The sequence below is a fragment of the Vicia villosa genome, linkage group LG7 (assembly GCF_029867415.1).
Source record: "Vicia villosa cultivar HV-30 ecotype Madison, WI linkage group LG7, Vvil1.0, whole genome shotgun sequence".
NCBI lineage: Eukaryota > Viridiplantae > Streptophyta > Magnoliopsida > Fabales > Fabaceae > Vicia > Vicia villosa.
This window is the reverse complement of record NC_081186.1, coordinates 50,711,795-50,737,851: the sequence shown is the minus strand read 5'-3', so window position 1 is coordinate 50,737,851 and position 26,057 is coordinate 50,711,795. Positions and strand designations below refer to the sequence as shown.

The 26,057-nt window shown below is 35.7% G+C and overlaps 2 protein-coding genes across 2 annotated transcripts in view; both read left to right on the top strand.

The window, feature by feature from the left end:
* Positions 1-4,286: 4,286 nt before the first annotated feature.
* Positions 4,287-26,057, top strand: part of LOC131617214 (probable cytosolic oligopeptidase A) — a 30,040-nt gene continuing 8,269 nt past the window's right edge. The window contains 11 exon segments of the mRNA XM_058888553.1: positions 4,287-4,547; positions 4,631-4,798; positions 5,336-5,465; positions 5,841-5,917; positions 6,266-6,409; positions 6,498-6,728; positions 6,791-6,886; positions 12,560-12,676; positions 13,105-13,212; positions 13,301-13,543; positions 18,942-19,087. Coding sequence (XP_058744536.1) covers positions 4,338-4,547; positions 4,631-4,798; positions 5,336-5,465; positions 5,841-5,917; positions 6,266-6,409; positions 6,498-6,728; positions 6,791-6,886; positions 12,560-12,676; positions 13,105-13,212; positions 13,301-13,543; positions 18,942-19,087 — 1,670 coding nt within the window. The 5' untranslated portion in view covers positions 4,287-4,337.
* Positions 9,429-10,194, top strand: LOC131617215 (FAS1 domain-containing protein SELMODRAFT_448915-like). The gene has a single exon (XM_058888554.1). It carries the CDS (start codon positions 9,527-9,529, stop codon positions 10,064-10,066), a length of 540 nt encoding a protein of 179 aa, XP_058744537.1. The 5' UTR covers positions 9,429-9,526; the 3' UTR covers positions 10,067-10,194.

Here is a 26,057-nt window from a genome sequence, read left to right as displayed (position 1 = left end):
CAAATTTATTTTTATGAGGAATGTGGGTAGACGATAAGGAAGTTTAGTATGTTTGTGTATATGCTTTCTTATTCATCATAATATTAAGTTTATTTTCCTTGATTTAACAGGGTTGTGAGAGTCTCAGCAATGGCTTGGGTAAATCTGCTTCAGTGTTAGTTCAGAACCCCTTGAAAAAGTTCCAGCGTGGTTCAGGTGCAGGACCTGCCTTGGCTGCTGCTGTTCGAGCCGTTCCTGCAGCTCCCATAGCTCCTGCTTCAGCCTGTGCAAGTGTTGTACACTATGCTCTTCTTGGATTTAGAAATAGGTCTGTTACAAAATTGATTTGAAATGATATTGTTAGTAGACAATTTCTTATTTAGTAATTCTTGAATTCTCTTAATCTGAATGTAACAAACATCTTTTCTTTTCCACCCCCTTCACAACCTTGATCCTGAACGCAAAAAGGAGTCCATGGAGAAATATATTCCAACAAAACCCTGGGAAGAAGACTGATTAAATGGTGCTATTAGAGACATCTTACTTTGACTTTGTTCATAATGTCATTACTATTCTAATGCTTAATGGTTTCTTTATAATTCTATCTACAGATTATGATATAAGAGTTGAGTAATTTATACTCTTACTTCGCCGACCTATGAGATCACGAGGAGCTTTTATTAGTCGGCATGGCAGTCTTCCCATGCATCATGTAAGCTGGGCGGATGAGAACAAAATTTTGGCTGGTTAATTTTGAATGTCATTGCTAGATAATATTTCTTTAGGTCCATAGTATCCACTTTCTATTTATGTGGGTTGGTTGCAGATGTAGATTGCTACTTGGTATGGAGAAGAAGAGGGAATAAGAGGAAGAGTTTGATTCTAATTTCACCTCAAGATAAATAATTATTGACTGATTTTTAAGATTTGATTTTTCTGACTTATTATCTATTGCTCTGAAGTGGTTTTGATAGAGATTTAGGATTTGTGAATATTTTCGGGGCTTTTGTTTCCCTTTTGATCTTACTGAGTTATGAATCATTTTAGTAAAAGTCTGTATACCTGTTGCAGGAGAGTGTTTGTCTCAAATGTGGATACCTGTTGCAATAAGTGTGAGGCTTGTGTCTTCACAGGTACTTATCGTTCGCTACTTCACTTCTTTTTGCTGCTTTATTTGATGTTCTTATAACTCATTCTAAATTCTTTTAAATTGATCTATTCTTTTTTGTTCTTGTACTATTCTATTCAATATTTGAATTTATTAGGAGTTATATTATTGCTATGTATATATTAATAATTATTTATGGCAAATTGAATTATCCAATTAAGTCTTGATAATACTGATTATTCTATTGAAATGCAGGATGTTTGATAAATTCTAAGATTCGGTACTACAATTTGATCTATGACTCGACTGCAATAAAAAATTGCGCCTTGATGAAGATAATAGATTTAATGTAAAGCAGGGAATTTTATCTATCCTAATTATAAGAATTGTCGCCGTCACAATAATCGGTTCTCTAGGAAATATTGCAATTGCAATGTTGGTGTTGTTTCTTGCCTATTGAGGAATGCCTCTACCTTAAAAGCATAATTTTTTGACTGTTATGGAATAACTTTTTATTTCTAAATTCATAATACATTATAGGTAATAAATTAATATCTTTTGAATTCATAAATACATTATAATCCAGCTGCATTAATCATTATTTTAACTTTGTATTAATAAAAACTAATTAATACTCCCTCCGTTCCTTTTTAAGTGTCATTTTAGCAAAAAGCTCTTCAACCAAGATAGTGGATTGTTAGAGTTACTTTTCCTATCATACCCTTATTTATTTTTCTCTTTCCAAATAAATTCATTCATACATTCTCTTTTTCCAATAACTAATTGAAAAATGTGAGGTGGAGTTATTGAGAAAATAAGGGTATAATTGACAAATTATAACATTAAATTATAAAACGACACTTAAATAGGAAAAAAAAATTCTTCTAAAACGACACTTAAAAAGGAACGGAGGGAGTAATTAATAAGATTAATTTTAATAAATACAAAAACTTGATTAAAGAATAAATTGATGATATAAATTTGTAAGAATTCAATGTGTCATAAACGAGTATTATTATTTTTATTTTGTCAAAAAAAAAACCAGTATTATTATTTTCATTATTTTCAGTCAAATTAAAATAATATAACTCCTAATTTAATGTCCTAATTTAATGTCCTAATCAAATATTAGGATACAATGAAAATAATATATATGCTGAAGAATTCAAATATTGAGTGTGCTAAAGAATTCAGAGATTGAGTGTGTTTACTAGTTATTTGAGAATATAATTACTAAAATATATCTTGTCTTTTGTCAAAATTATTTTAAATATTTAGTTCTATATTTATATACTTTATCATCTATTTGGAAGTAAAAAATAAACACTAAATTGTAATCAAGGTTGGGAACTAAAAAATAAACACTAAATTGGAATGAAGGTTTATGTATTGTTTTTTTATTTGCAATTTAGTTTTATCCAAAAAGAAATATTTTTGTATAATTGTTAGTTTAAATTTGTTTCACAATATAATTAATCATTTCTAACTTCACTATCAAATTATTATTTTAACAAAATTCTTATAATTATTACCTTTATCTTCCGGGCCACTATCTTAATTTTACAATATGTAGTTCAATTTAAATTCACATGTGTATCTAAATACATCTTTTTTATGGATTATTATTTTAATTTAAAACCTAATTTTCATACTACTAATATGTTTTTAATAATTTTTTTAAATCGTTAATTTTCGTTTTATATCTACAATTTGGTAAAACTTATTTACTTCACATTTTTTGTATCGTTTATAAAATACTACACCACAAATAATGCATTATACAAATTTTATCATTTTATATTTATAAGTGTTTTTAAATAAATTATGCACCATTTAAAATTAATTGACCAAACAGACTAAATTTCCCTTTCACTTAAAAATTATTTATAAATAAAAAAGGATAATTATGTAACTAACAATACAATAATAATTTTTTTATTTATTTTTCAATAACCAGAAGTCAATTGTTTGTCTCTCATTAGTCCAATTTAATTTTTTCCTCTTTCCCTCCATAACATCCTTGGATATTTCTCATCACTTTCTACAATTTTCTCTTTGTGTTCTTCTCTTTCAAATTTTGTATTTATATCTAAAATTTTATATTTGTATCGATTAGATTTCATTTTTTTCCAACTCACATGTTCTTACATGTTATTAGGTTGTATTTTACGGGTCACTATCAACAAAATACATAAGTAATTTATTTCAAATTTATTTTATTTAAATAATTTTATACCATATCAATTGCATGATAGTGTTTAATAACATTAAAAACGTATTTATCTCACGGGTCACTAACAAGTAAATATTTATTTTACTTTAATCCATCATTATTTTAATTTAAGAGACAAAATTTTTATTTTTAAATATTAATTTTTTTCTCCATCTAATAATTATATTTTTTTCTTTTTTATTATTTAATATAATTAAATCTATATGATTATTGCTCATTTTAAAAAAAGATAAATCATTTCAAATTTTACATTTGTATTTGATATTATTTAAATATTATGACATTAAGACTCATTCATGTGTTATCACATTAACAAATATTTTATTAATATTTTTTATTTCATGATTAATATTTAAAGATTCTAAGTTACTAAATATATTTTTTAGTTATTTACGCAATATTATAATTAAATTACCCGTGCGGGAGCACGGGTCTCTTACTAGTTTGTAGTATATAATTAAATTAAAATGATATATGACACATAAGTATGAGGATATGTGAAGATGACACATAAGCAAATGCTATGTGAAGATGACACATAAGCAAATGCTAGGGTTGTCATCATGACAACCTTACATTTATATTAAGTAGATTAGACATATCCATAGGTTACCAAAACTAAATTATATCAAAACTGAATAACTTTTCTTACAAAGAATAATTATTTAATTTCTAAAAAAATCTTACATACCTAATTAATGACTTTTAACTAAATAACTTTTCTTACAAAGAATAATTATTTAATTTCTAAAAAAATATTACATACCTAATTAATGACTTTTTTCAATAACATTAATGATTTACTATTCATTAAAGAAAATAATTAAGTATTAAAGTATATTTACTTAAAATAATAACTTTTTAAATGAATAAAACAACCTAAGATAGCAGAAAACAGCTTATTATACAATGAGACACCAAACATAGCCTCACTCTTACGTTGGATTCATCCACTTCTTAAACACATTTGTTTCATTTTCACCCTAAACAATTCAATAAATCCCATCCTTGTCCCCTATGGTCTCTTCATTTTCCTTCTGCATTGATTCACTTCACAGCTCCACTTCTCCTTCCTTCACATCCTCTTCTTCTTCATCCATGGCTGCTTCTACGCTAACCGACATTGTTGAACCTAATCCTATTCTCGAGAAATTTGTGTTTCCGCCTTACGATGTTATTGAACCCAAACACGTTCGACCTGCCATGCGTACCCTTCTTAATAAACTGGTAACAAGTTATTATCTTTTGTTTTGTTTTGGATTTTTTTGTAGGTTTTGAATGATTTTGTGTTTTTGGGGTTTGATTTGTAGGAACGTGATTTGGATGAACTTGAAAGGACGGTGGAACCTTCATGGCCTAAATTGGTAGAACCATTGGAGAAAATTATGGACCAGTTGGTTGTTGCTTGGAATATAATCTATCATTTTAAAACTGTTAAGGATAATGCTGAGCTCCGTTCAGCCATTGAAGATGTTCAGGTATTTTTTGTTTTATTTTCGTGTTTTTGCTGTTGTAATTGTGCTATTTTGATTCTGTTAATGGGACTGTAACTGTTATATTTTCATATTAGTTAAAATATGGTTGTTTGGGCATTTGGGGTGTAGAACAATAGTTTTTGTGAAATGCATGGTGTTAAATAGAGGCTATAACCTCTTATTGTTCAGTGACGTGCAGTTTAGTACATAGTGTTGTCAAATAGTGGTTATAGCAGTGATATAGTCTATGAAGCACGGATACAACACTGACACGTCTTTTTTCAAAGGTGTTGGTGTTACGGAGGCAATAGTAATATAGCATTGTGGAATTTGAACTACATGTTACTTTTTTTGCAATCTCAGATTGGTTTTTGTGCTCAATGATGACTATGAGTCATATGGCAACATGTTATTATGTTGGTTTGCTCTCTTGTTTAAAATATTTTCATGGGTTGTTGGTCATCTACGTATTTCATTTCTCTTACAAATTGTGATTGCTGTAATTTTATTATGCTGACAATGATTAATTTATATTTGCAGGCAGAAAAAGTTAAGTTTGAGGTTAGACTGGGCCAAAGCAAGCCTATTTATAATGCATTCAAAGCTATTAAAGAGTCTTCTAATTGGAATTGTTGAAAGTAAGTTGCCAAATGTCTTGTTGTATTGGCATGTTATTTTACATCCATAGATTGCTTGAATTGCTTTGTGTTGCGTTCTGATGCTGGTTCCCAGCTTCTAGATTTTATTTGGGAAGATGGAGAATTGTGAACGATGTTTGATGTGTAGCTGGTGTGAAGTTTTCTGATTTAGGGTTTCACTACTTTTGCTAATTTTCTGAATTATCATAAGAGCGATGTTGTATGTGTTTCACTTATTGATAGTTGACTGGAAATAGAAATATCTGTGACTTTACTCATAAACTTGTGCCAATTGCCAAATAACAAGTTGTTGTTCTATTTGCTTTCTATGGGATTTAAGAAAAACTCGTTACTAAAACCCTTCATTTTACATTTTGTTTGTAACAATTGAATTTGTGCCTATTCAGACCAAATAACAAAGGCAGTTCTTAGTGGTGTTTCTCTTGAAGATGATAAAAGAGAACAGTTTAATAAAATTGAACAGGTGCGCTATTTTAACAACTAAAAACAAATGTAAATTGTGATTATTAATATATTCCATGCTAATTGATTCTCAGTTTACCACCATTTATTGTGATTATGTACTAGGCTTTGGCTAACTGGGCATATCCTATTTTCGGACTATTGATGAAATTGAGATCACGAGTTTGTAATTCTACATATTTTGTTATTTGTGTAGCAAATAAGTAGGACAAGCAACATGAACTGGTTCATTAACAAACCAAATGTAGCGATAAGATTTGATTTAATGAATCTCCATAACTAAATGAAATTCAAGTGATGATGTTTTTTAATTTAATTTTTAATATTTTTGTCACGGTTTCATCTGTAGGAGCTGAAAAGATTATCAGTAAAATTTGGGGAGAACGTTCTGGATGCAACCAAAAAGTTCGAAAAGCTCATTACAGATAAGAAAGAGATTGAAGGATTACTTGTTACTGCTCTTGGATTGGCTGCACAAACTGCAGTATCCAAGGTAAATTATGTTGACATGTTATTACTCTCAAGTTATGACAAATCAGCCTATCTTTTCAAGTTTTGATTACTTGATGAAAAAAATGCAGGGGCATGAAAATGCCACCGCTGAGAATGGGCCATGGGTAATTACATTGGATATTCCAAGTTATGTTGCTGTTATGCGACATGCTCGCAATCGTTCTTTGCGTGAGGAAGTCTACCGTGCGATGATGACACTGGCATCTAGTGGAGATTTGGATAATACTCCACTAATTGAGCAAATTTTAAAGCTTAGGTTGGAAAAGGCCAAGCTTCTCAACTACAATAACTTTGCTGAGGTATGACTCTTTCATTATTAACAACATATTTCTATGTAGGTTGTTCATGTGTTATCTTTCAGTTTAGCATGGCAACCAAAATGGCAACTCTTGATAAAGTAGAAGAACTTCTAGAAAAGCTTCGTAGAGCTTCCTGGGATGCTGCAGTACAAGGTAATGTATATGTTGTGTCTATGGTGTAGTAGTGTTTGCATCATGATTTAAATTGTATGCAGGTTTTTAGTTACTTACATATATGGTGTAATAATTTAGATGATCTATTGTTGTTCCTTGCAGATCTGGATGACCTTAAGAAATGGAAAATTCTTTGCCCACCTCCCAACCTTCTAGGTCACCTCTGGTGAAAAACCACATATATCCCTGACTTCGGAAATGCATTTCCGAAATGCAAGAAAAAGGTGTTTTCGGAGATGCATATCCGAAAGCGCCTTTTTTTTTTCAAAATTTGTCTTATTTCGGAAGTTCATTTCCGAAAATAGCATTTCGGAAGTTCATTTCCGAAATACTGCGCGTTTTGCAGATTAAGCAAAACAGCGCCCTCCCCCATTCATTTTACCCTAATCTTCTTCCAAACTCAGACTCTCTTCAAAATTTCTGCAAAAAGCAAATGTGAAGTATCAGAGATTGCCAACATCTTCTTCGAATCTCAACCTAAATCATCTCAAACTCTATTAGTGGTAAGTTTATCAATTTTTTTCAATTTTGAGATCCATTATTATATCTCTACTAGGGTTGTTTAGGTTGTTTAGATCCATTACTCAAACTCAAAATTGCTATTTAGGTTGTTTAGAATGAATAAAATTAGTTATGATTTAGGATTTTGGGGTCTGCCATTGGAGGTTGCAGAAAACTTCTTCGCAGGGGTGTTTCGGAAGTTCATTTCCGAAAAACACCTCCATTCCCAGTTTCGGAAATGAACTTCCGAAGTGTATCAGAATTTCAATTTTTTTAGTTTTTTCTGTTGTCTCGCATATTAATCGATTTCAATTGTTTTCAGGAGCATGTCAGGCAACCAAGCATGCATCAGACAGGGTAGAGAGACCCAGACTGCGTCGGCTAGACGCGAGCGGGCGGCGCAGCTGGCGTCGACGCAGGGACGGGGGCAGGGCCGGGGACGCGTGCGAGTTCCCGTGGAGATGGACGAGGGTACCTCTACATCTGGATCGAGGAGTCGTCTGGCTTGGGTATCTTCTTTCCGCCAGCGAGAGGAGGAGGAGGAGGCAGTGCCATACCACGAGGCGGAGGAGATACGGATGTTGACCCTCCACTCGGGGAGGAGGATGAGCAGGAGGAGGGCTACCTGGGAGGGTCCAGTGACACTTCTGTGCTGCTTACCTACCACGAGCACGTCGCTCGGCGTACCTGGGAGGGAGAGGTATTTTTTATAATTTTCCCGACTATATTATTTAACCGTTTATAATTTATCCGTTTATTTAATATTTTCTTAACGGTTTATTTAACATATTTTTTTATTTGTTTTTTTTGTAACAGGAGAGAGAGCCTTTGAAAATGGTGAACCACTCCCGGAAGATTTTCAGTCTGTTTAAACCAACTGTTGAGTGGTTTAACGGCGCGGTGAGAGCTTCAGGGCTTAGTGGGCTCTGCATGACGGGGTACACCACCATCAGCCACAGCATGCAGGGGGCCTTTGTGGAGCGGTGGCACATGGAGACGTCTTCTTTCCACTTACCGGTTGGGGAGATGATGATCACCTTGCATGATGTGTAGTGTCTTCTCCACCTGCCAATCAGGGGGGCGCTGTTGACCCACTCCCGGATCCAGAGGGTCGAAGCCAGTCAGTGGATGGCGCTCTATTTGGGTATGGAGCCCGAAGTTGCTGACTATGAGTGCATCACGACATCTGGGCCTCATATCCGGTTCACCACACTGAGCGCCTATTTCGAGCACCACCTGGTGTCGGCGGCCGAATCCGAGGATGCGGGTGACGACCTATTTACACAGTATCATCGTGGCTGCGCTCTCCGGTGCTGGTACATGTTTGTGGTGGGCGCTGCGATCTTTGTGGACAAAAGTGCGATGTACGTCGACGTGACCTACCTCCGCTACTTCATGGACTTGACCATCGTTCACCAGTGGAACTGGGGGGCAGCTACTCTGGCATACCTATACCAGAAGCTGAATGAGGCCTCCAACTGGAGGACGAGGCAGTTGACCGGATCCTGCACACTACTTACGGTACGTTTCATTTTAATTGTTTCGTATTTATTTATGTTTCGTATTTATTTTTAGGGTTAAATAAGTTTTTAGTCCCTATAAATATGGCAACTTTCAATTTTAGTCCCTGCAAAAATTTTCTTCAAACAATGGTCCTCACAATATTTTCCGTCCCTATTTTTAGTCCCTCCCGTTAAATTTCACTAACGGAGGCTTACGTGGCACGCCACGTGTAGCGCCACGTCAATTAAAGTCAATATTGATTAAAAATAGATAGATTGCGGGGGTTTTAAACCCCCTCTAAATAACGTAAAAAACCACAATAACAACATTTCCATGCTACGACATATCCTAATTATCTCTTCCTATATTAGCAAACATTATTATTTATATAAAACCCAACATTTCCATTATTATTTAGCAAACAGTCAAACTTAAAAAACCCAATTAGTGGACTCAAATCTTATTCTCACAACACATTCAATACAAATTATATAAAACCAAGAAACCACCAACAAACTTCACTCATCATTCTCTTCCATCCAAAACCAAGAAAACAAACCCAAGAACACAAATCTCTCTCTCTTTTTCTCTCCCTCTTTCTCTCCCATTCTCCCTCTGCCATGGAAAACACCAACCACTATCCTCATTTCCTCATCATCACACTCATCTTCTTCACAACCTTCACATCATGCAATAGTACCTCCACAAACACATCATCATCAACAACACCATCTCCACCAATGCCAACTCAAGAACTAAACAACATTCTTGACGCGCTCATAGGCTCAGGAGACACAACCATAACCAAATGGCTAAGCATCTTATCAATGTCAAACCCATCACTAAGCCTAACACTCTTCATCCCTCAACAAACACTCTCACCATCCTCCACACTAGACCCCTTCACTTTCCCATACCATATCGTCCCGCAGCGTCTCTCCTTCGCCGACCTCCTCCTCGTCCCTCGCTACTCCCGTCTCCCCACTCTCCTCCCCGGTAAAACCATCGCCATCACCGATAACTCCATCGGTAACTTCACACTCGACGATGTCCTCCTCACTCATCCTGATCTTTATAACACTTCTTCGCTCGCTGTTCATGGCATTGAGAGGCTTCTTGATTACTCTATCTTTGGTGATGATGCTATTATGTTAATTTGATGACTATACAAAATTTGCTTTTTTGTATGCAGTAGTTGTATTGCATCTCGTGTGTTCTAATTCTTTCTCTCGCTAGAATTATTTTATATTATTAATTTGTATAAATCTCTCACCCATCAATTGTATGTTACTGCTACAATAAATTTACCAGTTACCACTTACTACCTATTAATTTAATATATAAGAATAAAGAATAATTAATTAATAAACCTTAAACCCATCCATTCTTAATAATTAATATAAACCTCCCACAAATTAATTTATTTAAAGGTATAATCCATATAAGTAAATAACTTAACGAGACTTTTAATAATAAAGGTTTTTAAAAATTTTAAAAATTATTTTAAACAAACTACTTTTTATATATAGTAGATTAAACAATTATTATATTCTATTTTAAAGTAGCTTTAAACAATTTAACATAGAGTTTAATTGGAATGCACTGACAGTGTAAAGAAGTTTTACACCGTCAGTGAATAATGAACGTTGGATTGTAAATTATATTATATTTTTAATTTAATCATTTATTAATTCGTATTAGTGGGTGGTTATGATTCACTGACTGTGTAAAAAATTTTACACTGATAGTGCATAGTAATTAATCTCTTTAAAATATGTAATAATACATCTTATTTTCTATTTATTATTAAAATTTATTAACAATTAAACGAAATTTGTTTTCCCTTTGAACAAACAATAAAATATGATGATAAATAGAAATTTTTTTTTTAATATTTTAAAAGTGTCACACTTTTACATATAGAGCCTTTTGTCAAGCTTAATTATATAAAGAATATGATTATTTTAAAAATATTTATTTGGTAGTGGATTGTTATAAATAATTTTTTAAAAATAAATTAAAGTTAATAAAATCTTATTTAAAACTAATAATATCTTAACAATATTAAATAAATTAACTTTATTGTCAGTCAATGTAAAATATTAAATGAAATTGATTATCATAATTTAATAAATAATTTTACATTTCAAAAATAGTAAGAAGATTAAAAAAAAGTTACAGTAAAAAAGTTCTTTATATGTGAGATTGTTTTTTTAAGTTATTTTAAGGGGGTTTATAACCCCCGCAATATGTCACTTTTTCTTTAGAGTTGACCTGAACTGACGTGGCATGACACATGGCATGCCATGTAAGCCTCCGTTAGTGGAATTTAACGGTAGGGACCAAAAATAGAGACGGAAAATATTGCGAGGACCATTGTTTGAAGGAAAATTTTGTAGGGACTAAATTTGAAAGTTGCAATATTTATAGGGACCCCTAACATATTTAACCCTTATTTTTAATACATTATTGTGTTTGTGTTTCAGAGCTGGATCATCTCTTACTTCTCCCGCATCCACGGCTTCCACATTGATCCTGAGTACGATGATGCCATGCCCAGGGCCGCCAGATACGTTCTCCAGAGGGGGAACAATGCAGTGGGACCATACCATGGGTACCTGGACCGCACGATGCACGATGACGTCACTTGGAGGCCATTCAGCGACTACACTCATATTGTCCCCTTTGACGGCATATCTTTATATTCTGGCTGGTTGGTATGCGGGACCACTACCATGGTCCGGTATCTCCCTGAGCGGTGCATGCGGCAGTTTGGGTATGTGCAGATGATACCCAGGTCACCTTTTGAGGCTGCTCCCGACACGGTGACCCGAGTGCAGCTCACTAGCATATTTGAGGATTGGGAGCGTCATGTGGTACAGGAGGAGTATTGTCGCATTCGGGTCACCCAGGACTGGCACAGTGTGGAGGGGTACGTCACATGGTTCTATCGGGTGTCACATCCTCTGTTGAGACTCGACGCTCCCGGCGCTCCTAGGCCAGCACACGAGGAGATCCTGGAGAACCAGCAGGCCGAGGATGACCACGCCATAGATCTCCTGCCGATCTGCCAGCGGATAGAGATGCTTGGGCGGGACGCGTTGGATCGAGGTGTCGTTCATCAGGGCGGTCCAGAGGTTGTCGCCGTGATGGAGATGATCGTCACTGATGCGGGCCGTGCGGCGGCATACAGGCGACAGAGGAGGTCCCAGAGAGAGAGGGTTAGGCATACCCAGTAGGAGTCCGAGTTTATTTTTTTGTTTTCGGATTGTATCTTTCGCACACTATTACTATTTGGATCGGCTTGTATATATTATCTGGATTTGATTTATCATATTAGTATTTTCTGTTTATATGTCGCTTATTTTATTTGGCGTTGCAGTTTAATTAAAAATACGAGACTGTTTCGAAAAACATAAAAAAAAACACAGTTTCTGCATAATTCGGAAGTGCATTTCCGAAACCCCCCAAAATCTGAAAAAAGGTGTTTTCGAAAGTACATCTCCGAAAACACCCCCCATTTGGTGTTTTCGGAGATGCACTTCCGAAGTCTGAGAAAATTTAAAAAAAAAAATACTTCGGAAATGCATTTCCGAAGCAGGGGTAAAGTGGGGTTTTTGCTGGGGGTGACCCCCATAGGGAGGTGGGTAAAGAAGTTTTCTAAGAAATTCTCAAAAGACCAGGGTGCACTGGAAACTGATGATTTGACAGATTGGGACATTAAGTTTTGGAGTGAGAGGCTTCGTGAATCAAAATATAACATTAATGAGGTTTTAGTTTTGACCCTGTTAGAAGGATTTGTAACTTGTAATGTAATTGCATATCATGAAGGATCTAATTCTTTTATTTCCAGTAATTTGTTCCACCCACATATGATTTTTTTTTGTCGCTGAACAGTTTTTCTCTCTCTAAAACTATCTAACTAATGATATATAAACATCATAATTAAAGGGAAAGCTCCTTAATACTATTCACAGTACTTTTGACATCCTGTCAGGTGTTCTTTTTTTTTCTTTCATGTCAACCTCATACCAAAGTTCATTCCTACCAGTCCCACCCGCCAGTCCTTTGGCTAATTTACTAAGCAATACAAGATTTTATTACCTCTAATAGTGGAGCAGTTTTTCCTTTGTTATTGAAACTTTTGATTTGCCTATGAAATCTCATACATAATACATCTGCTACTGTTGTCTCATAGGAAGAACTGCGTCAGTATTTCTCATTGCCAAATGTTCTGAATGGACTCTTTGACCTTGCAAAAACACTTTTTGGCGTTGAAGTTGAACCAGCTGATGGTCTAGCTCCGGTAATCAAATTCCCTTTTTCTTAGGTGTGGTGCTTGTATTGGGGAGCATCTATGACAAACTTTCTAACTCATGTTTATTGTTATTCAGGTTTGGGATAAAGATGTTAAGTTCTTTCGTGTTAAAGATTCTTCAGGTAGTCCAGTTGCGTATTTTTATTTTGATCCCTACAGTCGTCCTGAAAAAAGTCAAGGCGCATGGATGAGTGAAGTTGTTTCTCGTAGTCGTGTACTGTCACCTGATGGTACCTCATCAAGGTTGCCTGTTGGCCTAGTGGTGTGCAATCACACACCTCCAGTAGGAAGCAAGCCAAGTTTAATGACATTCTTTGAGGTAACCCATATTATTACTTTAAGCATTAATCACATTTTCATACCCCAAATTTATCCTACCCTTTAACTTCTAACTGGCTTAGGCTTTGCATTCATGTACATACGTCACTTAGGTCATAACTCACACCCATGCATTCATATCATTGGCATCAATCAAAGACCAGCAGGAAAGAACTTTTTGTGGCAAGGAATCTCCTACCAGATGTGTGGATCTGAGGTAATCAGGTGGCTCTATGTTCATGGAAGTCCTCTTGGATTAGGTTTTTCTCAGTCTCAATCCAAGGCATTGGTTGAAGGATACTGACTTGCAAATCATCCGGTTCTTTAAATCAGGGTTTCTTTGACCAAAGTCAACCAGTTGACCTTCTGGTCAACATTTAATCAGGAATGGTTTCTATGTGTGAAAAGCTTCTCATACCGACTATGTGGATGTGTTTGTTTGACTGGATTTGGCTAGAAGAGATTTAATCGGGAATTTCATCAATAGTCGGAAAAATCAGAACAGTTGACTTTTGGGTCAAAATCAGAAGAATTATTTAAATATTGACTTTTGGTGGAAAATTAATCAAGAAAAGTCAAAGAATGGATAAAATCGGGAGTTCGACAAAAAGTTGCCAAAATAGCAAAAAGACAAGTTTCCAACACTTAGAAAAAATTTTAATGCTTTAAATCAGGATGAGCAGTCCACTTCAGCACTGGATTACACATGGCAAAAGGCATTTTTTGGAGAAATTTCCAACATCAAAGTTATTCCTCTCATGGAGGAGAACAACTTTGTAGTTGGACACTTTTTCATTTGAAGCTTGTATGAAGAGTTAAAGTGTTGAGAAGTTTCTGAAAACTCATTCAAACCAAGTCACAATCCAGGTCACAAGTCAGATCATGACCTGGCATTTTAGCAAACACATGGCATGCCAAATCTCCAGCCATTTTCAGAGCTCTACAAAAGTGCCATGAATACAAACTTGGTATCAATCTCTTCTTTGCCATCTCCTCTATCCATTGAAACAAGAATTGGTATGATTGGACAAATATTGAGTGAGATATAAGCCTTCAAAGTGGTGTCCCAACCTTGACCAAACTCTGCAGGCAGCCAAGGCACAAAATTCTGGGCACGCAATGCATTTCAGCAAACACATGGTGTGCCAAGTGTCAATGCCTCTTTCTTCCTCCATAAGTCACTATCTTGAACAAGCTTGGTTCTAAACTACTCTTTGCCATGTCCTCTATCTATTGAGACCAGTATCACTAATTTTGGACATGTGTTGATCAAGATAGAGAGGCTCAAAGTACTTCCCTCACAAAGTTACAATCTGACTGCATGCATAGCCCAGTTCCTTGCTCTGCGCGTGTAGTGGGAATTGCATGAGTTCAAGGCTATTTTTCTCATACTTCTAGGCCTTATCTTGAGATGCTTTCAACATCAATCTTGTTCTATCCCATGCCCTCTTTGCTATGACAACATTCTTGCATCATTTGACCACACATGGCTTGAGATATAAGTGTCCAAAGTGAGCAACATAGCATTGGTAATATGGCAAGGCACACAAGTAATTGCTGCAGCATCATGCATGAATTGTTCCATATATTATCTCCACATACCATGACAAGCCATGCAAACACTATCATATTGAAAGCATGCCTAAGAATTATTCCATGCAATATTTGCTCATTAGCTTAAGAGAGAAAGCAAAGCAACAACTACAACATACAACACACTTCAAGTCCCACATTGGAAAAATGCAAAAGAAACTTATTGCAAACTACACTTCAAGTCCCACACTCAAGAAAGCTGGCTCAAGCTCCAATCATTTGCCATATATAAGGAACTGTGCATAGCTCTCATTTTTACACACTCCCATTCCGAAAATTCACGATCCAGTTTTCACACTCTCTTCCCTCTCCCTCTCACTTCCACTCACTCCCTCTCCACGTTCTCCCCATCCTCCAGTTCACTCTCCCCTACTCCGTCTGAGTTTGTTACGAACCGTAACTAACTCCGGCCACCGCAACTGTCGTCCCCGGAGCCTCAACCGCCACCATAACAAACCTTTCCTTCACCATAACTAATTCCCTCCGATCGAAACACCACCGTAACTACCTTCTCCCACCAAATTCTATGCTACAGTGAATCTTTGAACAAGCTGAACGCGTCGTCGAAACTGAACCTACTCCTCAGCTTTCTCGTGCCATATCTCGGAGCCTACAGCACTGGAATTGAACTCGAGGGAGTGAAAGAGGCTGCAGCTGGTAGGAGTTTCCTCTCCTTCAAAGTCTTGATCCGAGGATCTTTCAGGTAAACGATCTTGAACTTTTTCAGCATCTTAGGTCGCATGGATTAGTTCACGCATTCAACGCTTGTACACATATGAGTTGCCTTCAGTGCTTGGATTTCGTTTTCAATCTGTGTGTGATGGTTGTTATTTGCGTGTTTGAATAACTGGCTCAAACTCTCTGAACAAATACAAGTCGATTGATATGTGTAGGTAGGCTTCTGTGGAGTTTTGTCAAAGATTATAGTCTAGATCTTGTTTTCGGTTAGCATGTTAGGGGGTTTGAATGGGAAAATAAAGGGGAGATTCGGATTCAGCATTGAAAACCGAGTGGAGTAGTGGCTGCGTGGTTGATTTCTGGGCGGTGTTGGATTAGCTCCGGCGGCGGGAACGTCGGAGATGGTGACCGGAAGGTTTCCGGCGTCTGCATGGTTTCATGAAGCCTTTGACGTGGCTTTTGCTCATTCGCTGATCTTTTGTTTTGTTATTATTCCTATTTTGTCTTTTTCAAATGATTGGGTGTTGTGGTGGCGCGATGTGGTTGGCTCGTTCCCTGTTTTTGTCTTATTAGACTTAAGTTCTCCCCTTGACCAATTGATGTACTATCATGCCACGCTTCTTCTTTTTCTTTAATCATGCTTTGCAAGTAATAAATATGTGCTACAATAATGAAATAATGCTGAATAATAAAAATCACATAGTGGAAATAAGTGAACAAATGGGTTGGAGTAGTGCTGGGCCATGCGCCCTTGGGCCTATTTCTTTCTGTTATCTTCACCCCCTGGTTCTGGGCCCAGCTTCGCTTATAACTAATTTCAGTTCATATTGCTGTTTGCTAATTCACCCCCCTGCTGTTAATAAAAAAACATAATAAAAATTGATTTTCTTTTTATTCTTTTTGCATGTTAATTGTTTTTCCCCTTGAATAAAAGTGTAAAAAATGTGTTTCTAACCAATTAGAATTTTAGAATTTCATAGATTCTATTTTAGAATTTAATTGATTTGTTTGTCATTTATTTCTTTAATTTTTAATTGGTTGATAACTCATAAAAAATAATAGTTTTTCCTTGATAATTCAAAATTTGTTTCCCATGTGAATAAAAATGAATTTGTTTTGTGGTCGATTTCCTTCATGCTTGTGAATATATTTTCATGAATAGTATAGATTTAATTCTTTCCTTTTGTGGATTTTTTTTACATTGTGAGATGCTTAAATAATTTCTTCCCCTTTTCTATTAGGGATTAAAACAATGACTCTAGGCTTAGAAAGTAGGTTAGTCTCCCCTTTTTTTTCATTCTTTTTTCTTTTACAACTTTAATCCATCTAATAAATATCAAAATAAAACCCCTTTAAAAAATACAAAGAAAATACTTAAAAAACATTAATAAAAAAGTGAAAATCATTAAAAAGGGAATGGAAGCTTGAATCTCCCTTGCTTTAGGGAATCATTCGAGTGCTTGGATCTCCCTTGCTTTAGGGTTCCATTCGGGCGTAAGTTCCCAAATTCTAAAAGACACAAACCAAAGAGTAACTCGAGTTTCCCTTGCTTTAGGAATTTCCTCGAAGCACTCAAACTCTCTCTCTCTCTCTCTCCTTTCTTAAGGGCATTGTTATCTCCGCTCTATTGCATCCTAGGTCGATCCCTTATGCAAGAGCGCGAGCGTTAACTCCGCCCAACTAAAAAACGCAAAAACAAACAGAAAATCTTGAGCCGAACTACGGCGCTCTGATTCCTGAAAAGGATACGTAGGCATCAAGTCGCGGGGCTTGAACGAGCATATTTGTAAATATTCCTTCTTTTCCCCGTATTTCTTTTGCATACATTCGCATGTAGACATAGACATAGTACACACCCTTTAGATAGAAACAAACATAGGTGAATACCATCGAGTACGATGGGCGCGAGGGGTGCTATTACCTTCCCCTTGCGTAACCGACTCCCGTGCCTTGATTCTCTGGTCGCAAGACCTTGTTCCTTCCTTTGTTAGGTTTTCTGATATTCCTTTCCCTTATGGGATAAATATATTGGTGGCGACTCTGTTCATTTTTTCGCGAGCGTGCGACACACATGTGTTATAATGAATAGTTTCTTGAGCTATATTAATGGGAGCACTAATCGCTTCTAGCAGTGTCTGGTCTTAACATGATTATATATTTTAGACCATGTCAAATATTACTTAAAATATGTTTCCCATTAATTAACAACAATTTCCTCACCTTATTGGTGTTGAACTAAACTTTTACTCTAAATGCATTCGTGATCTCTCACCTTATTTCCAGTTAACTGTATTCTAAGGCATACTTTTTGAAGGAGAACATGAATAATAAGGACTTTGAATATAACAATGTAATATAATTGATAATAACTTGAGAAATGCATAACCAAAGGTAAAAGCCGACAGAATTTTTTCTTTTTTTTGCTGAATAAACTAGCGAAGCTTTGCCATATATAACAAAAGATTATCCACTCATGACTTAGGCAAAATTATCAAAGCTTAACCATGAAGCATAAGTTGTATCTCAAGGCTTAATCACTCAATAGATACATTCATGCTTAATCACCTGGTAAAGATGTGGTATTATAAGATGTTTTCTTAAATTCTAACAATTTGATATGAAACATATCTTGCAAAGATTCCTTGATTCAATAATTAAGGATTAGAGTTCTTATTTCCTGATAACTTTATTTTGGGCAACCTTCATCCTAATTTGGGAAACTCCTGTTCTCAATTGAATTGTGAAGTCATTCATGTTAAAGACTTAAACCTGAAATGGAACATATCAAGATAATAAAAGTTTAAAAATTCTACACTTGATATCTTGATAACAGTGCAACAAGAACATTATTAAATTAGTAAGCTATAGAAAAATGGAACAGTCTCTCAGTCCAAATTATCAACAATTTTAAATTATAAGACTGTGACTTTAGAATTTGGATGTAGCAGATGAAGTTATACTTGTAAACTTTCAAGATTCATTGTCTTTCTGCGTGTTGTTAAACTACTCTTTCATGTTTGATGTGTAGATTGAGACTGAGTTGTAGCTACTAAGTTGTTTCCTTATTAATCATTAAAAAACCAAACAGGTTCACAAACTATTGTTTTTCGTCGTCTCCTTTTTCTCAGGTTGAGACTGTCTTCCATGAATTCGGCCACGCACTTCAACACATGCTTACTAAGGAGGATGAGGGTCTAGTTTCTGGTCTTAGGGGAATAGAGTTGGATGCTATTGAATTACCTTCTCAGTTTATGGAAAACTGGTGTTACCATAAGTAAGTAATAAATAAATCCATATAAACTGGTCTGACATAGATGTTACTTTGATCCTTATTTTTGTTAAGTATTGTAATATTTCAAAACCTGAATATCTGTAATACGGTGAACTGACTTTATTGAAATGTTGCGGATAGCAAGAGTCGCCACCGACTTTTATTTTATCCAATTGGAAAGGCAAAAAAGAACAGGAAAGACCTTTGAAAGACTTTGAGTTCGGGGGGTAGGTTATACAAAGGGAAGGTGTAAGGCACCCTTTGCATCCATGGTTATCCATGGGCTCTTAATTGCTTAGCTCACTTGTTTGTTCGAATTGTTTGAAAAGTAGGGTGTGAATAGAAAAAAGATTTCGTTAAGGACTTTAGCTTGTAAATAAGCGTAGCCTTGTTTTGAAATTGTTTTGGAAAGGAGGTGTGAAAAGCATTTGAATTTGTTTGAGTGGAGCAAGCAATTAAGAACTACCTACCCTAAGTTTGTCTTTCGTGTTCTTTAAGTCTTTCGGGCGAAAGGGTCTATCCATACCATGAGAGGGCAGGAAGTCTTTCAATTGGATGTACGGGTCATCGAGAAAATATCGTTCGCCATAAAACTGTCCCATGAAGAGGTAAGTAGTCTTTAGGGAAGGATATAATAGTCATTTAGGCAATAGTAAAGATACCTTAGCAATCGAAGGGACTATCATCATTTATCGAGGCAACATCGAGGGACGAGATCATTTTATTCGTAGGCAACTCGAAGGGACTATGATCTTTTATTCCGAGGGACTATGATGATTTGAATTCGTAGGCAGCTCGAAGGGACTATGATCTTTTATTCCGAGGGACTATGATGATTTGAATTCGTAGGCAGCAAGCTAAGGTATCCCTATACTCGAAGGGACTTGACTATTTGATCGTGAAGGCAGCATAAGAGGGGTAACCTTAAAGGTGTGTGGTGTGGCACAATCATGTGGTTAATTTCAGATAATTATCTTGTAAAGTTTAGTGATTCTAGATTCAATTAATAGTCTTGCCACTCCCTATTTTACTAACCACGCAGTTATATAACAATTATGCGGAAATTAAAAGGCAGAAAATAAACCTACAACTATTACAAGGCTTTGGGGCAGTTACATAATAGAGGAAGAATGGAGCGCGACAATAAAAACCTAACTATTACAAAAAAAAACCTTTTCGCAAACCTATACACATTTTCTAGAATTTAAATGGCAGAATTTAAATAAAATAAAGGCAAAATAATTTAAATAAATATAAATAAATAACAAAAAAAAGCGAAATTTAAATAAAATAAACAATTGAAGTTAAAGGCATGCGACATACACTGGAGTATGGGATGAGAAGAGAAATTCGCGTTGATTAAAAGGATAAACCTTTGAAGGTTAAAACCTAATGGCCAAACCTAAAGGTTAACCTACGGTGAATAGACAACTCTTACATTGTTGATAAATTATAGGGTTTGCCTAAACCTTTGAAGGTTAACTTAAACCTAGTTAAACTAATTATCTAATTAATCTAAATTAATTAACCTAAAATTATAAATTAATTATTAAAACCTAAATTAATAAAAGCCTAAACTTGTTAGCCTAAAAAAACCTAAATTAATTAATATTATTTAAGCTTAAAATTAATTAAAACCTAAAATTATTTATTTAACCTAAAATTGAATTTTACTAATTAAAAAAAAAGGTTAATCCTAAATTAAAAAACTAAACTTAACTATTAATTTAAAAAAACCTAATCCTAATTTAATTGATAAATGGTTGGTTTGATTAAAAGAAATAAAAAGAAACCATTTAAATAAAATAATAAATAAGACAAAACCTGGCTGGCGCTGGATCAAGTGTGATAGACCTTTGAAGGTACATGGTAGACCAGCGTGTTCTAGTGGCTTGGATCTGGGCGTGTAGAGATCCAATGGTGAGATGCTGAGGGCATACCATGGGCGTGAGCAGGAGAGACGCGTGGGATCTGGGAACAGAAGAATGCAAAGAAATTAGAACAAAATAAACACAAGGGGTGGGTATCGAACCCATGCCCCTGCATACAAGAACCTTTGGACACGCTGCTTCTCCACTGGACCGTCACTTCTTCTCTGTTTACTAATTGTCCCTAAATAAATAAAAGGAAAAAATATGAATGAATGGTCAGTCAACGATAATACAGTCCAAGTGGTCCCCACGGTAGCGTGTTCATCCAATCAGAAAGAGAAAGGTCGTTTTTGACTTGTTGACTGTCCAGTTAACATGAGGCACGCGTAGAGAGAGAGAGAGAGAGAAAGGATTTATGACTAGCCAATGGAAGAGACCAGAACAGCCACGCGTATGAGACCATTGTGCCAAGAACTGTTCATCGTCATCTTCATCAATTTCCTGCGGATTTTGTTGTAAACATAGCTGCGATTTTATCTGCGGCTTCCACCTTCGAATTCTGCAATATTCAAACTAAAAAAAACGCGTGAAGCAAAGTAACATGAATGCCCAGATTATCTAATTAGGACCTCACGAGTTCGACGGAGCCGCTAGTTTGCCCAGAAAGTCCCTGTATGAAGCAATACGAAGAAATAAAAGCCTATGCCCTAATTATGGTGTATGCGTTTCCCCATGCTAAAGCTCATGAACGAAAGTCTATCACAATCTTAAACAACAAGGTGAACGAGTATGTACACATGAAATTGATTCAAAGGTCACGATTTACGAGTTTGAGAAGAATGGAACCTTTACCAATGGTGTAACTCACGTAGTCTCGTTCTGAGCGTGTGCAAGCGTCAAAGTTGATGAGGAATGGCTCCTGAGATCTTCAAGAGAACGTATTGATGCCCAGATTCCATTGAAGACGGCCAGAGAAAGCTACAGCTCGTGCCCTAGGTTTCCTTGATTGTTTTTGTTATTTGAAACCCTCATGTCTATCCTAATTTTCGTCCCCTACTTTTCTGACCTTGATGAGTATATATATACTAGAAGGAATTAGGTCAGTCAAGATGCATCAAATCTTTATAAATTATTTGATTGAAACTTGATTTTAGAAAATATATAGAACTTCTATTTTGAGCTCAATCATGTACCAATCAACCCCTAATCATTCCTTTGGCCCTCAAGATGAATTTTCTGATTTCAATCACAATCCATGCGCCCCATATATTTTATTTAATATTTATTCAATTTATTTTGATTTTAAATAAATAATAATCAAAATAAATAAAATAAAGTCCAAAATCATGCAAGAACGAAATTACTTGGTCATCAAGATGATTCTTGGGCCTTTACATGATCCATAATAAGGCCCCATAATTTAATTCACTATTTTTGACCTTTTACTTAATTTATTTTGTTTTTTAAGTGAATAAAATACAAATAAATCAAATAAATAGCACAAAAATATGAAAACAATTTTATGGGCCCTTATTGGACTTATGATCATGTGTGAAAACCCAAACTCCAGACCATTAGTCAAAATAAACCATTTTGTTCAAGTTAACTTTTGTGCGTTTCTCTAAAATCGCCCAACTTTAGCAAGTCATAACTCCTTCGTTTTTTATTGTATGGAAGTGTACTTGAACTTTTTAGAAAGCTTAGAATGTCCTCTAAATGATGCTTTTGGTTTCATATCAATTGAGTTTATCATGTTCAAGTTATGACCTTTGAGAAAAAATGACTTTTTAAGATCCTTTAGAAGGACCTGTAATGTTTTGGCTTATATCTTCCTGATGGAACATTTTTGGACTTGGCATGTGAGGGAAAAAGTTGTAGAGAATTCAATTTCCTTCAAAATGAGCTTTGGATGGGAAATTTTTAATGTTCCATGTGAAAGTTATGGCCAGTCAAAGTTCAGTTGACTTTTTCCTTAAAAACCCTAATTTAGAAACTCAGGTTCTTGATGATTCTGGAGCTTTTCTTGATGAACCATGATCAATTCTTGATTAAATGGTGAATGATACTTCAATATGAGGGTCTTGACAAAAAATCAGGAGTTTTGACTTTGCTTTGACCACAGTTGACTTTTAGGTTAACTTAGTCGACTGTTGATTTTCTGAACAATTGAGTGACCAATCCTTTGAGATGAGACTTGATACTTGTCATGGAGATGATGTGAGATATATTGAGCCACATGAGATTCCTTAGATCCATTGATTCACTGATTTTCCTTTGAACAAGCCAAACCCTAGTTTCAGAGCCTTGTATAGGAGAATGTGTCTAGGAGCTTTAGGTATTGATTTGAATTTGTATAAGAGAAATAGTATGGGCAAATTTTGGGGTATGACAGCTGCCCCTGTTCAACTTTCTTAAACCTGAAGATGGAGACTGACATGTGTGCCTGTCGGAATCTGAGGGTTGAAGAGGATTGAACACTAGAATGCCCAGAAATTTGCCCTTGCTGAAGTAAGGACTTTTGTCGGAGATGGGCTTAAAAATGCCATCCAGGCCTTGAGAAAAAGTTTATTGTAGATGGGCTTAAAGATGCCATCCAAGTGTTTGGAGAAGATGTATGATTGAGAGTCAGAATGTGTCGTATGTTAGACTATTTTCTGAGGAATAGACTTAGGTCGAGTCGTACGTTAGACTGGGTCTAGTTTGCATCAGCAGATGTCTGGAAAACCGTGCGTTAGGTCGAAGAATAAATCATGCATTAGACTATTCTCAATTGCATCCTCAGATGTCTGGAAAACCGTGCGTTAGGTCGAAGAATAAATCATGCGTTAGACTATTCTCAATTGCATCCTCAGATGTCTGGAAAACCGTGCGTTAGGTTGAAGAATAAATCGTGCGTTAGACTATTCTCAATTGCATCCTCAGATGTCTGGAAAACCGTGCGTTAGGTTGAAGAATAAATCGTGCGTTAGACTATTCTCAATTGCATCCTCAGATGTCTGGAAAACCGTGCGTTAGGTCGATGAATAAGTCGTGCGTTAGACTAATCCGATTTGCATCCTCAGATGTCTGGAAAACCGTGCGTTAGGTTGATGGATACGTCGTGTGTTAGACTATTCTCAATTGCATCCTCAGATGTCTGGAAAACCGTGCGTTAGGTCGAAGAATAAATCATGCGTTAGACTATCCTCAATTGCATCCTCAGATGTCTGGAAAACCGTGCGTTAGGTCGATGAATAAGTCGTGCGTTAGACTAATCCGATTTGCATCCTCAGATGTCTGGAAACCGTGCTTTAGGTTGATGGATACGTCGTGTGTTAGACTACCCAATTTGCATCCGTAGATGTCTAGAAGGTCGTGCGTTAGGCTTTGCTTTGAATAAGATTCGAACTTTTGTAATGTACCTGTCAGATAATATTCACTTGGTAACAATATCAGTTTTATGCAATGTTTATGATGTATGTAATGAATGAGATGGAGTTCTCAAAAATAAAATGGGACGCTTTGTATGTTATGTATGAATTATAACCGCATGCAATGTATGAATATGCATGTGATGTATATGATGTATGGCTATGATTTATGTTACTCGAAGCATCTTGATTGAGAAGATAAATCTCTATGTCATTGTGAGTTTGATGTTTTGATCTTTGCTTGGAGATGCTCAGCTGGGGATTTATGATTTCTGCTTGGGGATGAATGATATTAGTAAGCCATGTTGGAGAAGAGCAAAGTGTTGGAGAACCGGTGGTGTTGAAGATGTAAACTCTGTTTGGGGAGCCATGTCTTTGTTGGGACGAATATGTTTGAAGATATCTTCTTAGTGATTACTCTGTGGGGGGTATGATCTTGTGAAATCAGACGTTGCCCCCAGTATTATAGTAACTACCATTCCTTGATTTGATTAGGACACATCACTGAGTATTGATCAAGATGTCAAACAGGACTTGTATAGATTTGCCCTTGCTAGTAGGAACTTTGGATAGATTCGCCTCGTGAGGACTTTATGAGATGTGCACTATGGGCGACATGCCCCTAGTACTTAGTATGATGCCCCTGACTGATCGGAAAATAGTTTGAAATCTACTTGTGATGTATGCCTTTGACTTTTTGGCATTTGAGAGATTCTTCGAATCTTGACTTGATTGCCCCAGATTGATTGGGCAAAACGTGCCATGCCCCTTGTATACGTAGTAGACGTTGCTTCTCGGAGTAATCTTGTCTATCGGGATAACTTCGAATCATTAGCCATACCCTGTGCAAGTTTTTTCTGATGCTAACATTTGAATTTATGTAGCAGAATATGTTTAATAATGAATTCATGAGATGCAATGCATACGTTTGTCTTGAGTTTTTGAAAACATTTAAAACAAGAGATGTAACAGCGTGATATTTGTAAAAACATGATATTTGTAAAACAAAGAAATACCAACTCAGCATTTTCGGTAAACTTTAAGGAGTCAGGATACCTTTTTAGTGACAGTATACTTTCGAACTAACCATGCTTCAGTTAGGACTTTCAAGGGTTGTAACGTGGCTTAGTTCACGGTCTAAGAAACAAAGGATAATGGCTCGAAATTTATTTATACCCATCCCCTTCTTCGTGATGTTCTTCAGTCCTAAGCTCAGTTAATTCAACTTATGCATTCAGGTTCCAAGAGACTTTTGGATTTGCACCTTTGATAATGATGATGGTTCATAAGCAAAGAGAATTTTTGAGATGGCAGTCACTTCTTCCTTTTGGTCGTCACAACATTGTGTTGTTCAGGAATTTATTAACTTTTCTCTTCTCTTCTTTCTTTTTTTTTTTTGATATCCCTAACTTTTGCCTGAACTGTCTATTTTGAGCTTACAGTCAGCGGGATGCCTTGATTTTTGCCTAAGTCTTCTTTTTGATTTTTTGACTTAGCAGGCTTTTCTTTGTATATATATTTTTTCACTTTTTTTTTGTTTGAAAAATACTGACTGCCTTGCTTAATGATTGATGATACATCATTGGCTTTTGATTGACATCTCCAACACTTCTTTGATGTGTGCGGATGAATGCTTGCGATTGAAACCTTTGTTGAAAGATTTACTGAATGATTCTCTTAAAATAGAATGCA

What these genes read in the sequence shown, in the direction of transcription:
- LOC131617215 (XM_058888554.1), top strand. Translation starts at nt 9,527, where the DNA reads ATGGAAAACACCAACCACTATCCTCATTTCCTCATCATCACACTCATC.